Source organism: Haliotis cracherodii, unplaced genomic scaffold (assembly GCF_022045235.1).
Source record: "Haliotis cracherodii isolate W230 unplaced genomic scaffold, xgHalCrac1.p SCAF_4, whole genome shotgun sequence".
NCBI classification, from domain to species: Eukaryota; Metazoa; Mollusca; class Gastropoda; order Lepetellida; family Haliotidae; genus Haliotis; species Haliotis cracherodii.
The window spans coordinates 7,014,541-7,028,589 of record NW_027266297.1 but is presented as its reverse complement, the minus strand read 5'-3'; the positions used below and the strand labels follow the sequence as shown (position 1 = coordinate 7,028,589).

Genomic DNA, 14,049 nt, shown 5'->3' with positions numbered 1-14,049 from the left:
TCATCTTGTGTAAGTTTTTATTCAAAATATATATACATGTACATTTAATTTTGTACAAGTATGACTTTATCAATCAATATATTTGGAACAATTTTCCTCTAAAGATAATATATCTGTAAAGTATAATACAAGTCGAGTTGGTCACACACTACGACATAAACAAGTAGTTATATTTCCACGGGAAGTGTTTGTGTACAGCGTATGGGGAGAGTGTCCCTGAATGGCTACATACGGGTGTCAGTCAGTAACAGACATTCATCAGACAAGTACAAAGACATGAAACATTTGAAACTCGACATGGACCTCGATCATTCGGTCACCTCAGGAAAGGCAAGGTAGTACAGAGAACCAATGCCGGAGTTGTCATCCCTATTGTTTCATCACCTCCATCACACCACATGGTCACTGAAGAGACTAACTTGAAATTAAGCATGTAACGATTGACCAAATATTCGATGCATTGCAATCTGTGATGAACGATACATATATTTATCGAGAGATACTGTAACCATGGAGACGATACAAAAACTAGCATTTGCAGTTACGGTGCTCCTCAGGCTGTCGAGCGTTGCTATGGTATTTAAATTGAGGGACCCTCTGACAAAGATACCTTGATCTTCATGCTTAATTTTGAAATCTGAAACTAAATGCATTCATTCTGTAATTCTATTATAAAAAGCGTTTAAGTGTACACACATAACATACGTTCTCAAGATTATGACGCCTACATCGTTGTCATTTCAATATGTTTTAGTGCGCAAAAAGTTCTTGAAATGAAGTTGCATTTCGTATCATGTATCACATCATGACCCTACCATTGAAATACATGTCGCATCGTGATCCACCATTGAAATACGTGTCGTATCGTGATCCTACTATTGAAATACATGTCATATCCTGATTCTACCATTGAAATACATGTCGCATCGTGATCCACCATTGAAATACATGTCATATCATGACCCTACCATTGAAATACATGTCATATCAAGACCCTACCATTGAAATACATGTCGTATCGTGATCCTACCATTGAAATACATGTCCTATCATGACCCTACCATTGAAATACGTGTCGCATCGTGACCCTACCATTTAAATACGTGTCGTATCTTGACCCTACCATTGAAATACATGTCGCATTGTGATCCACCATTGAAATACGAGTCGCATCGTGATCCACCATTGAAATACATGTCGTATCTTGACCATACCATTGAAATTTGTGTCGTATCGTGACCCTACCATTGAAATACATATTGTATTGTGATCCTACCATTGAAATACATGTCGTATCGTGACCCTACCATTGAAATATGTGTCGCATCGTGACCCTACTATTGAAATACATGTCGCATTGTGACCCTACCATAGAAATATGTGTCGCATCATGACCCAACCATTGAGATATGTGTTGTGTCGTATTGTGTTTGTGTACAGGTCTGGCGACAATGCCATCAGGTATGAGGAATCCACAGATAAACTTACAACTGAAACAGCTCAACTCACAGTCTCAAACTTTCATTCCGATGGAATGTACATGTATAACAATTTCTCATGTACCACCAATGTATAACAATTATTCATGTATCATGTATAACAATTCCTCATGTACAATGTATAACAATTATTCATGTAACATGTACAATGTTCAACAATTTCTAATGTATAACTCGAGTTGTTTTCCTAGTCATACAAACATATTGCACGTAGATTGTCTGTGAGTTGTCTGCCATTAGGATGCTGCATACTGTGATCTGAACTCATCAAATATGTAACTTGGGATGAAGGACTCCACCGACTGAAACAAGGGGATGCAAACGTGAAAGTAATTACCCAGTAATACCAATAATAGTTTCAGATACAATTTTTGCCGATCCTTGCATTAAAATCCTTTAAAGTTATATCATTGGGTGTGTCTTGACCAAATCACCGGTAGATTCCAAGAAAACGTGTGTACAGCTGATTGCTGTGTCCGGCTTAGTTTACGAGAAAATTCACAAGGTAATCTTAATCCCTGGATATAAAACAATGATTAGCAGAACAAAAAATACAATTTAAACGGTAAATCAACATGTCTGGTGATTTTTTATCTCAAATTTCAAATTTGTACTGACCAAGTTTCTCATCACCCATTCGTTTGCCGGACTTCACTATAGGGGTACGGTGTAATATTTTTCTGCGCTTGGTATTCGGATTTTTTTGTGTCCAAAATACTGAATCCGCTAGAGGGGGCTGCGTATAATACATGGGTGCGCACTATACTCAAGAAAATATGGTAATATGCAAGAAGTATACAGAGAAAATCTCCCCTTTGTGTCATTTGATATGAAAAATATCAACAAAAAATCTATAAGTCTCTGAGGAGCCAAGGAGTTTTAAACTTTTATCAGTGAATAAGAGGTGATGAAGGAGTAAGTGTATACTCCGAAACGTTGTGTTCCTCATAATAAAGAAGTTGACATCCACAAATTCTCTTCCTTAATGTGTATCACTTCTAAATGCCTTCCAAAGACTTTATCAATGTATGTTTATAAATTTGATGTCCAAAGACACATGGGTGAGATTGGATTTATAATCCAACATTATTTTCCCAACTTTTTCAAATTGTACACAGTCATAAGCAGTGTCTTGAGTGTAAAAAGTACTGCTAACAGCTTCAGAGGCAGAGAGATTGGTGATGTCATTTGACGATATGGTAACCGATGAAATCACAACCGTGCAATTTTAATACAGCAATATCTCCTTGGAGAGATTGCTTGATCTCTTCCAAGTGATATCTACGGTGGCTGCCAGTTTTGGATGATATATACTGTTCATACTTAGGGACCGGTCATTTATTACAGGGGTGGGGGTGAGGTGAAATGGGGTTTAACGTCGCGTCAAAGATTATTGCACTTATATAGCGACGTGCATGCACCTGTATGTGTATGTGGCTGCTTGTACTAGTCCGGACTGATGCAGATTTATAGTGCTAGCACACTGAGATACCATGCCGCAGTTTAAAATGAATACCCCACTCAGACACAGTATACTGACTCCGAGCCGATCAGTCCTTGTTTTAGCCCCTTAATGCTGAGCGCCAGACAGGGTAACAACAAGTACCATCTTTTAACGTCTTTTGGTATGACGCGGTCGGGGATTGAACCCCGGAACTTCCGCTCTCCGGGCGGACGCTCTACCATTAGACCCCGGAGGCGGTCCCTACAGGGGTGGGAATCAGGGGAGGGTGTCACTAGAGTAGGTATGAAAATAAGGCACATATCCGGGGAGGGAAAAGGAAATATGGACATTTAATAATAAAAGGGTCATGAAGAAAATGTACATGGACATGGAGAGGGTCATCCAGAAATATGACAAGCATCAGCGGAGGTTAATTATTTCTGTACATTAGTGCATCAAAAACCTCTGATAACCTTTAACAAACAGTTTTGTTAATGACCTCTATCCAACTTGCTAGGTAACTTGCCGAGGCTTGTCCCCTTTACCCCCCAACTCACCTTCCTGGGCATGCCGCTGTAGAAGATGAAGTCTTCCAGGAAGATGAGGACGTTGATGATGTCCTGGGAGGCCTCGGGCGTCCGTGAACTGGGGGTAGGAATATTTCATCAGTGATGAGGAATAAGTAAAAGCACGATAGTATCTGTCTCAGGTGAGATGTTCATAGAATGACATGCCAAAGATCTAATTAGAGCATCAATATGCCTGTATGTGTTTTTACACCAAGAAACTACACTAAACGTGCTTTTAGAAGTTTTATTTGAGACAATTTTTTGTTGTTCGGAATACCAGTATACCACGATTTGATATACTAATAAAAATGTATGACAATACGCTTGTAAAATACAGGAATACTACGTTTTTCAAAACAATACATATTTTTTTTCTCCTTGGCAAAGTTGACGAAAGTGACAAGACGAAATAGAATTAAGAAATTCAGAAATTTGTCACTAATTCACAAAACTATTCATGGCCAGCTTTTTGTATAAAAGTGACAATTATGTATGCACTGTGACCTTAGCAACATTAAAAAAAATAGTGGACGAACGCATGCAATGTATTGTGGCATGTAAAGCAATACACGAATTGTTATTGCAATAAATTGCAAAGCGAAAGTCAAGCTAGTACCCATTACTAACTCTGTCAAACTGCCGCCATGCACATACCTGCCAAGGACCTCCACCACAGAGCGGACATACTGCCCCAGGAAAGCCAGGAAGAAGTTGATGTTGTCCGAGTGGAACTGTTTCAACAGCGTGTAGCAGCCCACAATAAATGTTGGGGAGTCCAGCGGGTCAGTAGCCTTCTTGGACATCATGCCACCTGTCAACACAGATTCATACATAGACAGGGTTTTACTGGGTCAGTAGCCTTCTTGGACACCATGCCACCTGTCAACACAGATTCATACATAGACAGGGTTTTACTGGGTCAGTCGCCTTCTTGGACACCATGCCACCTGTCAACACAGATTCATACACAGACAGGGTTTTACTGGGTCAGTAGCCTTCTTGGACATCATGCCACCTGTCAACACAGATTCATACATAGACAGGGTTTTACTGGGTCAGTAGCCTTCTTGGACATCATGCCACCTGTCAACACAGATTCATACACAGACAGGGTTTTACTGGGTCAGTCGCCTTCTTGGACACCATGCCACCTGTCAACACAGATTCATACATAGACAGGGTTTTACTGGGTCAGTCGCCTTCTTGGACACCATGCCACCTGTCAACACAGATTCATACATAGACAGGGTTTTACTGGGTCAGTAGCCTTCTTGGACACCATGCCACCTGTCAACACAGATTCATACATAGACAGGGTTTTACTGGGTCAGTAGCCTTCTTGGACACCATGCCACCTGTCAACACAGATTCATACATAGACAGGGTTTTACTGGGTCAGTCGCCTTCTTGGACACCATGCCACCTGTCAACACAGATTCATACATAGACAGGGTTTTACTGGGTCAGTCGCCTTCTTGGACACCATGCCACCTGTCAACACAGATTCATACATAGACAGGGTTTTACTGGGTCAGTAGCCTTCTTGGACACCATGCCACCTGTCAACACAGATTCATACATAGACAGGGTTTTACTGGGTCAGTAGCCTTCTTGGACACCATGCCACCTGTCAACACAGATTCATACATAGACAGGGTTTTACTGGGTCAGTAGCCTTCTTGGACACCATGCCACCTGTCAACACAGATTCATACATAGACAGGGTTTTACTGGGTCAGTAGCCTTCTTGGACACCATGCCTTAAAAAAACAAAAAAACAAAACAAAAAACACAACACTTAACAAACAGGGTCAATCTGATAACAGATACATGTCAATATATATTTTTGTTTCAATTATCAAATATATGACAATTTTTATAATTTTCCGAGATAAAATGCAATGCTGGTTATATTCATAACTTGACAGTAAACTGCTGAACGTAGAGCCTTATCACTTCATGTATTTGATCCCTGATTGCAAGGCATCGATTGTGTTGTTTTTGCAAAGCTAAGAAGGGGAGACAACTCACTGATGCTTTTGTTGTAGACAAGTTTTGGCAACTGAGAGATGGTAAACAGGAAGTTGAAGAGAGGGAAGTAGGGCAGGCGGGCCGTTGTGATGTAGATCTGGAACAGTGACACAACATTCAAACACCAGCTTTCACAAATAATATCTGTACCGAAATGGAGAATCGAACCCAGATCTCCTAAATCTCCAGCCAACCATTAGATCAGACCATCTCTGTCTTTCCAATGTCAAACTTTATCATTTACTCTGATCAAACTGCACATAAATTCTCAAATGAAAGGAACAAGGAGAGAAATCATAGACATGATCATCTAAATGATTTCAACTACACTATGGGGTTACCCCCAGATGTCTTGGGGTGGTCGGGTAGCCTAGTGGTGAAAGCACTCGCTGTCAAGCCGAAGACCTGGGTTCGATTCCCAACATGGGTACAATGTGTGAAGCCCATTTCTGGTGTCCCCCGCTGTGATATTGCTGGAATATTGCTAAAAGCGGCTTAAAACCGTACTCACTCACGCTCACAGATGTCTTGGTAGCTGATTACAGAATCCACCAACATGTCCCGTATACAATGAGCAAATGCATAAAAATTCATACAAACAGCCAAGTCACATGAGTCAACTAGCACGAGACTACTAAATTGTGCCATGGTCAAGGACTAGTGAAATAAGCTTGACACTAAGAGTGAGAATTTATGGATGGCAACTTCTTTATAATGAGGAACACAACGATTTGGAGTATGCTTATCCTTCATCATTCACCTTATAATAAAGAAGTTTACATCCATAAACTCTCTCTCTTATGTGTATCACTTCTAAATGCCATTCAAACGTTTTAACAAGTCCTCTGAATTTCTAAGGCTGTACAAATGCAATGAGACTGCAGGCTGCAGCACCTTGAGGAGTGGGTTGTGGAAGCCGGCAGACTCCAGGTAGGATGTCAGCTCGTACATCAGGGGGTTCTCCTCCTTGGGGTAGGGCAGACTCGGGTCCTGGTAGTGCCGCTCGATGTCAGCCAACAGGGCGCTGGAGGAGGGGGAGAGATGAGTCACTACCATCACAAAATACAGAGTTCAAAATTAATCACGAAAGTTAGTTTCATTTCTAAAATGGAAACATTGAAAGGGTGCCCTGGATTCAAATGCTATAGCAGACAAACTAATTTGCCTCGTGTCGGAAATAATTGATTGCCTGTTACCAGTGGCTAAAAACATTTTTGTCAGGCTAGTTGCATGTATGAGCTACCAGTCCATCTGGCTTGTTGGAAGTAAGGATTGTTTCATACACGGCAATGCCCCAAGATCCCCTTAGTTATATGTATGTATCCTAAGGAGGTGTCAGATCCTCATACTGACAGGTATCGTATCGGGAATAAAAGATCTGATTTTACCCAGATTGTTCAGATGCAGGCAGAATAGATGTTGGAGCAAGCTCCCACTACACAACAGTTCATGTGCATCTACTTCAAAGGGCTTCGGTTAGTCTTACTTGTTCATGGTCTGCAAGGCATTAGCATGGAACTTGGAGTCGAACTTGCACGATGTGTTGAGCTCATAGGCGATCTGTCGTCTCAGCAGCTGCATCTGCCCGACCTGCAGGAACATTCACCATCACAACATTGTGATCATCACATCAGATAGAAACCAGTGTCTTCCTTCATCAATTATGGGTTGATAAAAGGTATCAATCTCTACTCCAAATGTTGACACTGTAAAGTACTCCATGTTAAATTGAGACCATATCAACCTGGGCCATGGCAATCTTAGCACTACCAGTGTCATAAGTCTATGTAAAGTATGGAAGTAACAATGATCTTAGCACTAAGAACTTATTGTGGAATTCAGCCCTGGGTTACAATGTTACCACTCTGGCTAGGGTAAGCCCAATACTTTAACACAAACCTGTGACAGTCTCAGCACTAAGGTCACTTCGTCCAGCAGGGCCTGGGTTACAATGTTACCACTCTGGCTAGGGTAAGCCCAATACTTTAACACAAACCTGTGACAGTCTCAGCACTAAGGTCACTTCATCCTGCAGGGCCTGGGTTACAATGTTACCACTCTGGCTAGGCCCATACTATACTGACTGATAATCACTTTGAGGAATAGAACCCTGTTCCATAGAAATAGTTCTCATCATGCCCTAATGTGATGTTAGAATGACCAGATTCCATGCTCCTGGGACAGCAGCTTTGCGGAACCAAGAAACTGTATATGAACACACTGCACACGCCTCATCGGCCAACCTCCAACACAACACAATGGATGGATGTAGGGGGCTTGCAACTCACCCTGAGGATGATGTCCAGGAATGGCGCCCACAGCTTGCTGGCCTTGGAGATAGCCTGGGAGTACACCTTCTGGGGTTGGGCTGTGGACAGGGACAGGGACGTGAATGGGGTCGCACTTCGGGGTAGTGCAGTGTGTGTGTGGCTGCCTGTACTAATCTGGATTAATGCCGGTTCTAGTGCTAACCCACTGAGATACCATGCCACAGTTCAACTTGAATACCCCAATGTACCTTCAATGTAGCACTGATGAGTGACATTATGTGTGCAGTACTTTTAATCTCATAACAGGTGTTAGCGATCTTAATAATCAAAGTAAGGTTTGATTTATCAAATCACACAGTGATGTACACAATGACAATCTACAGACATCTGATCCTAAGATACTGTCGAACACGGAGAAAGTGCTATGGATAATATTAAGAACCAATTTCTACCGGTCAACTGATCTAGGCCTAATGGATATACATATACAACTTCTTTACTTACAATCAGTGCTACGTTTCGGTGTAGATTCTAACACTGTTATCAAGCAAGTGATGTAATATCTACCTCGAGACGTCGCAGTCATTGTAATACAGAAGTTGTGTATCCATAGAATTATCTCCCTTGTTCATCATTCCAACTTTATATGCCACTTAAAGAAATTATGATATTGTCCATTGTTACAAAATGGAGCTCATTGAAACTAAAACATTGTCGCTATCTAGATGAAAAAACATTACATCAAAGATCCTGATAAACTTTGCATGTCTTGCTTATTTGGAATAAAAACAACCAATATTTCTGAAGACCCAAAGTTAAATTAAATGACTTTTTGCACTGAAGATTGATAAACATTTCTGTCCTGTGCTCCTCATGTCTGTGTCTGTGAAACTCACGGATGGTGCCCTGGAGGGGGTTGAGAGTCCTGGTGACCGAGCCGAAGAACTCCATCCAGTTCTTGTCGCGGAAGACGCCCCTCATGATCTGCATCTGGTAGCTCTGCAACTCCTTGACGATCATGAAACACAGCAGACGGTCCAGGCCAGACAGCCCGAAACTCCCTACAGCTCTCTGGGGACAGAATGTACAGATATAATCATACAGGTGACCATCAACAACCAGCCTAAAACTCCTAACAGCTCTCTGGGCACAGGATGTACGTACAGGTGAATCTTGCGCAAATATATTACTAGTTGATTTTTGTTTCTAACTAATTGACTGAAATTGTTGGGGGTCTTAGGGGATTGTGTTGATTTTTAATATTTTGCAGTTGCCAATCTGCATCACATCTGATTAAGGTCACTTACATGCAGTTTCTGGAACAGTGTTCTGTTGCAGACTTCAGCTCGGGTCTTCAGGTCGTACCACGCCTTCATCTGGTCAATGTATGCAGTTTGTCTGGAAACAATGTACATACATAGCTTATGCCCAGGACTAACCTGAATGTATAATAATCATTTCAAGACAGTCTATCTATTTATCTATTTAGATAACTTCATATATATTATGGTGTGAGTGAGTTTGGTCCATCACTGTTTTCAACAGTATTACAGTTATATCACAATGTGTCAGCTTAATGTGAGAGGAAAGCCTGAAGTGATGCAGGTCTCAGACGTCTGCATCAAGAACTGTCCACCATGACAGGGTACATCACCCATCAGCCAAGTCACAGGATGGAACCTTATCCTCAGTTAACTTGACTCTTGACTGATTGTCCTGAGACTGAGATCAATACCTGGGGTCTGTGATGCGGAGGATCTCCCGGGCCAGCCGACCGATGAAGTTGACGCTCTCATCAACGGGAGGGAAGCGTGGGATGGGTATGGCGGTGGACTGGTAGATGCTCTCCCAGTCCTGGACCTTGGTGCGGAGGAAGCTGTTACACTCCTGCTCCACGTTGTAGTTGATGATGCGAGACACCTCCTCCTGCCAGATCTTCAGGCCGTAGATGTTCACATAGTCCTGGATGTACTCGAAGGAGCGGCGGAAGCCATCCATCTTCTCTCCCAGCATTGTCAGGCGTGGCAGCAGCTCATTCACCTGCATTGAATCGAGCCAGTTACAGAACTGCATGCATATGGTAACAGACCATTTCTGATCAACAGAATGTGCAACAAATTGTTTGCATGTGTGAGGATAAATTGAGTGTATTAATTTGATGACCATATTGATAGTTCAGATTATTTGAAATTACGAAGGTGCATCACATTGAGGGAAAACTCCTTTGAGACTGAAATGTCTGCAGCCATCTGTGTTAGGTAATGATTCTATACACTGAAATATTTAAAAAAATGAATAATCAACTTTAACTCGAAATCAGAACAGATATGAGCATTTCTGATTAAACGCAATGTTTTTATACTTACCTGACGCTAGAAATTTCATCTCCAAACAAAACAAATGAGATTTAAACCCATACAATGACATTGTTGTGTTTAATCATCTCATGCCTAAATACCCAGAACAACCTAATTTGAATATTTGTGACCAATTTGCCAAATGTAACCTAAAAAAGGAATATGATTTCAAATGTTTCAGTATATCCTTAAAAAATCACTACCAATATATTGTATATACATATGTCAGTAAGTACACAACATAAATTTCAATGAAATGTTGTTGTTTTTTGTAATATTTGAACATTTGTACTGATGTTAGATTTGAACATTTAAACCTGAAGTTTAGGCCAATGTCTACTGACCAGTTGTGATTAGGAAGTCTGTAGATCGTTCGATCTCACTCAAGCGACATCTCCTTTTGGAACAAGTGTTTGATAAAAGATCTATCTGAATGACGTTGGAACGATGAGAGTCAAAAACTGCCAAGACACATGGGATCAGGCCTCCATTCCACAAAGTGATCGTAGCATAAGTTATAAATCTATGTTTAAAGTATGGGAGTTATGATACTCATAGAACTAACAACAGCTTTGTGGAACGGACCTTCACGCAGAGCGGTATCTTATCGGAGAACAGATGTGCCCGAGACTGTCACTTGCCTTGGCTTTGGGGTTGAACATGAGTCCCTGATGCAGAGCCTGGGCCACCTGCTGCACCAGCTCCTTGCGGATCCCGTCCTCCAGCAGCTGCTTGGGGTCGATCTGTCACACACACAGAATCTATGTAGGGCTGGGACGAGTCCAAATTTACTACCCGGGTACCCACCCCCTTATTACCCGACCCTACCCGGGTAACTGCTGTAGGTCATAAGAGATAGGTACAAAATGTCTGATTTGGAATAGTTTGGGCAGTACTCCTGTCAAAATAAATTTAGATACACACATAAACCGATCTGGTCATGCATACACTGAAGTTGACTGATGTTTTATCATTATGCAAACATATAAAGTCAGAAGGAATGTATGCAAAGTGACTCAGAAAGAAATGTGATCATTTATCACTTATAGTGTAACCATAGAGTTTTAGATCATTTTTGCCATCAAACAATATAATCACGTGATAACCACGGGTCCGGGTAGTCCTGTGGGTACCTGAACCGGGTACCCGAGTTACCCTTCCCAGCCCTAAATCTATGCGATCAAAACCGCAACTATATTTGTCACATATGATATTCACAATTCGCTGGGAGCCTGAGTGTCCATCTAATCACATACAATAACACTTTATCTTACCTTACATTAAATACTAGCTTCTGATTGGTTAAGAAGCAGGCAACTGTTTTCCATGTTGCCCGCTCACAGGAGGGGTACAAATTTCATGTAGATCACTGAGATATCAATCGGAACTCATCTTAGGTAACTTGCTTATGTCTAAAAAGTATCAAAGAGTTTCATAATGAACAGATGTTTATCCGAATGCATTGGGTAAAGGGAAGTAACTCAGTTCATTTGCATCGCCTGTTGGAAGTTTTACTAACAAGTGAAATTGCGGAGATGACTGCATCTCATAGAGAATACGATATCAAGGAACATATAAAAGATAGGGCAAGGCTTGATCAACTAACAACACAGTTCCCAAATACCTTTCATATCCTCACTACATATGGTTTTCTAAGCACAATGTGTTCATGGAACTTCGACAAGGTATAGATATGTAAGTATTAATACCTTGATGATTCCAACAAGGGTGGTCTTCATCATAAGAATCCCCTCCGTGAACACTGAGATGGCATGGGTCAGCTTCGCAACCTGTCAGAGAAGTCACAAAGACAACATTGAGGCAAGTGAATGAAACCAAGTCGTTACTGTTGGAAAATTCTTTGAAATGCCAGGTCACTTTCATCACTGACTGCTTTGTCCTGACAGCTTAGCCTTCTCCTTGAAGTGGATCTCATTTATAACATCCATGTTTACAATACGAGTCTGGAGTATATCCCCGACATATTGTTGACTCAATAAAAAGGTTGCAGGCACATTTACGTGTTGCAATTGTCTACCGATTAGTCAGAAACAATATTGTTATATAAAAAAACTGTCATTTCTCTTTAACAGTGTAAATAGTTCATCTAACAATGGGATGAAGTTTTACATCAAATACAAGCTAACCTATATATATTACATGAAAATGTCAGGCATGTTTTTGTGTTTCACCTGGAAGCGTTCGTCCAGTTGAGCGTACTCCTTCATCTTGTCTTTCTCCAGGCGGGTCGGCAGCTCATGGATCTGATTGGTCAGCAGGCGGATGATACTTGCCAGAAGACTAAACATAGTCTGTGGAATGATCTGGAAACATTGAAACAGCAGATGGGTGAGTTAGTAGTCAAATATTTACCACATCCCATCACACCACATCACCATGATCCCATCACATCACCATGATCACATCGAATCACATCGTCAATATCACACTACACCCCATAACATCACATCACATCAGAACTCAATGATCACATAACATCAAATCCCATCCCATCACATCATCATGATCACATCACATCACACCACACCTTATCAAATCACATCACATCATCATGATCACATCACATCACACCACACATCACATCACATAACTATGATCACATCACATCACACAACACCATATCACATCACCATGATCACATCACATCACATCACATCACATCACATCACATCACATCACATCACATCACATCACATCACATCACATCACATCACATCGTCAATATCACACTACACCCCATAACATCACATCACATCAGAACTCAATGATCACATAACATCAAATCCCATCCCATCACATCATCATGATCACATCACATCACACCACACCTTATCAAATCACATCAGAGCACCATGATCACATTACATCACCCCACATCACATCACACCGGATCACCCGGACCACACAGTGACGTCTGCCAGCACTGACCTGCAGGACCTTCCTGACGTAGCCCACCAGCTCGCCGGAGTAGAACTGGGACACACTCATCAGGTCAGGACTCATGGCCAGGTTGATTCTCAGCAGGGGCAGTTCTAGAGCTGATGACATCTGCAACAACAGGGGTCAGTGAGTGAGTATGGTTTTGGGCCGCTTTTATCAATATCCCAGCAATATCACGGCGGGGAACACCAGAAATGGGCTTCACACATTGTACCCATGTCAGGAATTGAACCCGGGTCTTCGGCGTGACGAGCGAACTTTTTAACCACTAGGCTACCCGACCGCCCAGGTGGTCAGTGATAACAGCAGGCGACAAAGGTTTGTTTGTTGTTTAACGCCGCTCTCAACAATATTCCAGCTATACGATGGTGGTCTGTAAATAATCGAGTCTGGACCAGACAATCCAGTAATTGACATCATGAGCATCGATCCACGCAATTGGAGTCGATGACATGCATCAACCAAGTCAACGAGTCTGACCACCCGATTCCGTTAGTCGCCTCTTACGAGAAGCATAGTCGCCTCCTACGACAAGCATGGGTTGCTGAAGACCTATTCTACCCTGAATCTCCCTGAAATCATGGGAGTGGATGCAGAGAACAAACAAGAATCCACAAACAGCAAACTACAGTTATAACAATCTCAAAAGGACAGCTAATCTTAGTTCGTAATAACCGTAGTTCGTTATAAGGATATATTCAGCATATATACAGCAAATGACCATATACGTCAGTTTGTTATAAGCGTGTTCGTTATAAACATAGTTTACTGTAGTGAAAACACTGCTGGTCTCCCAAAACCAAGTAGTTTAAGAAAGTTATGGCTCCTTCTTTTGGGACAGCACTGGTATAATACACATGTATGGGAAACAACAATGAAGAGTAAATAGCATGCCAACTTATTCAACAGATTGTCTGA

The 14,049-nt window shown here is 41.6% G+C and overlaps 1 protein-coding gene across 1 annotated transcript in view; it reads right to left on the bottom strand.

Annotated features, from left to right (window-relative positions):
• Window positions 1–14,049, bottom strand: part of LOC139478749 (WASH complex subunit 5-like) — a 28,919-nt gene continuing 14,870 nt past the window's right edge. The window contains exons 14-27 of the mRNA XM_071261362.1: window positions 13,120–13,239; window positions 12,363–12,494; window positions 11,880–11,960; window positions 10,812–10,913; window positions 9,549–9,853; window positions 9,121–9,211; window positions 8,710–8,884; window positions 7,832–7,911; window positions 7,030–7,133; window positions 6,438–6,567; window positions 5,544–5,640; window positions 4,167–4,323; window positions 3,501–3,588; window positions 1–1,801 (exon numbers count right to left, since the gene is read on the bottom strand). Coding sequence (XP_071117463.1) covers window positions 1,736–1,801; window positions 3,501–3,588; window positions 4,167–4,323; window positions 5,544–5,640; window positions 6,438–6,567; window positions 7,030–7,133; window positions 7,832–7,911; window positions 8,710–8,884; window positions 9,121–9,211; window positions 9,549–9,853; window positions 10,812–10,913; window positions 11,880–11,960; window positions 12,363–12,494; window positions 13,120–13,239 — 1,728 coding nt within the window. The 3' untranslated portion in view covers window positions 1–1,735. The remainder of the gene's footprint in view (window positions 1,802–3,500; window positions 3,589–4,166; window positions 4,324–5,543; window positions 5,641–6,437; window positions 6,568–7,029; window positions 7,134–7,831; window positions 7,912–8,709; window positions 8,885–9,120; window positions 9,212–9,548; window positions 9,854–10,811; window positions 10,914–11,879; window positions 11,961–12,362; window positions 12,495–13,119; window positions 13,240–14,049) is intronic.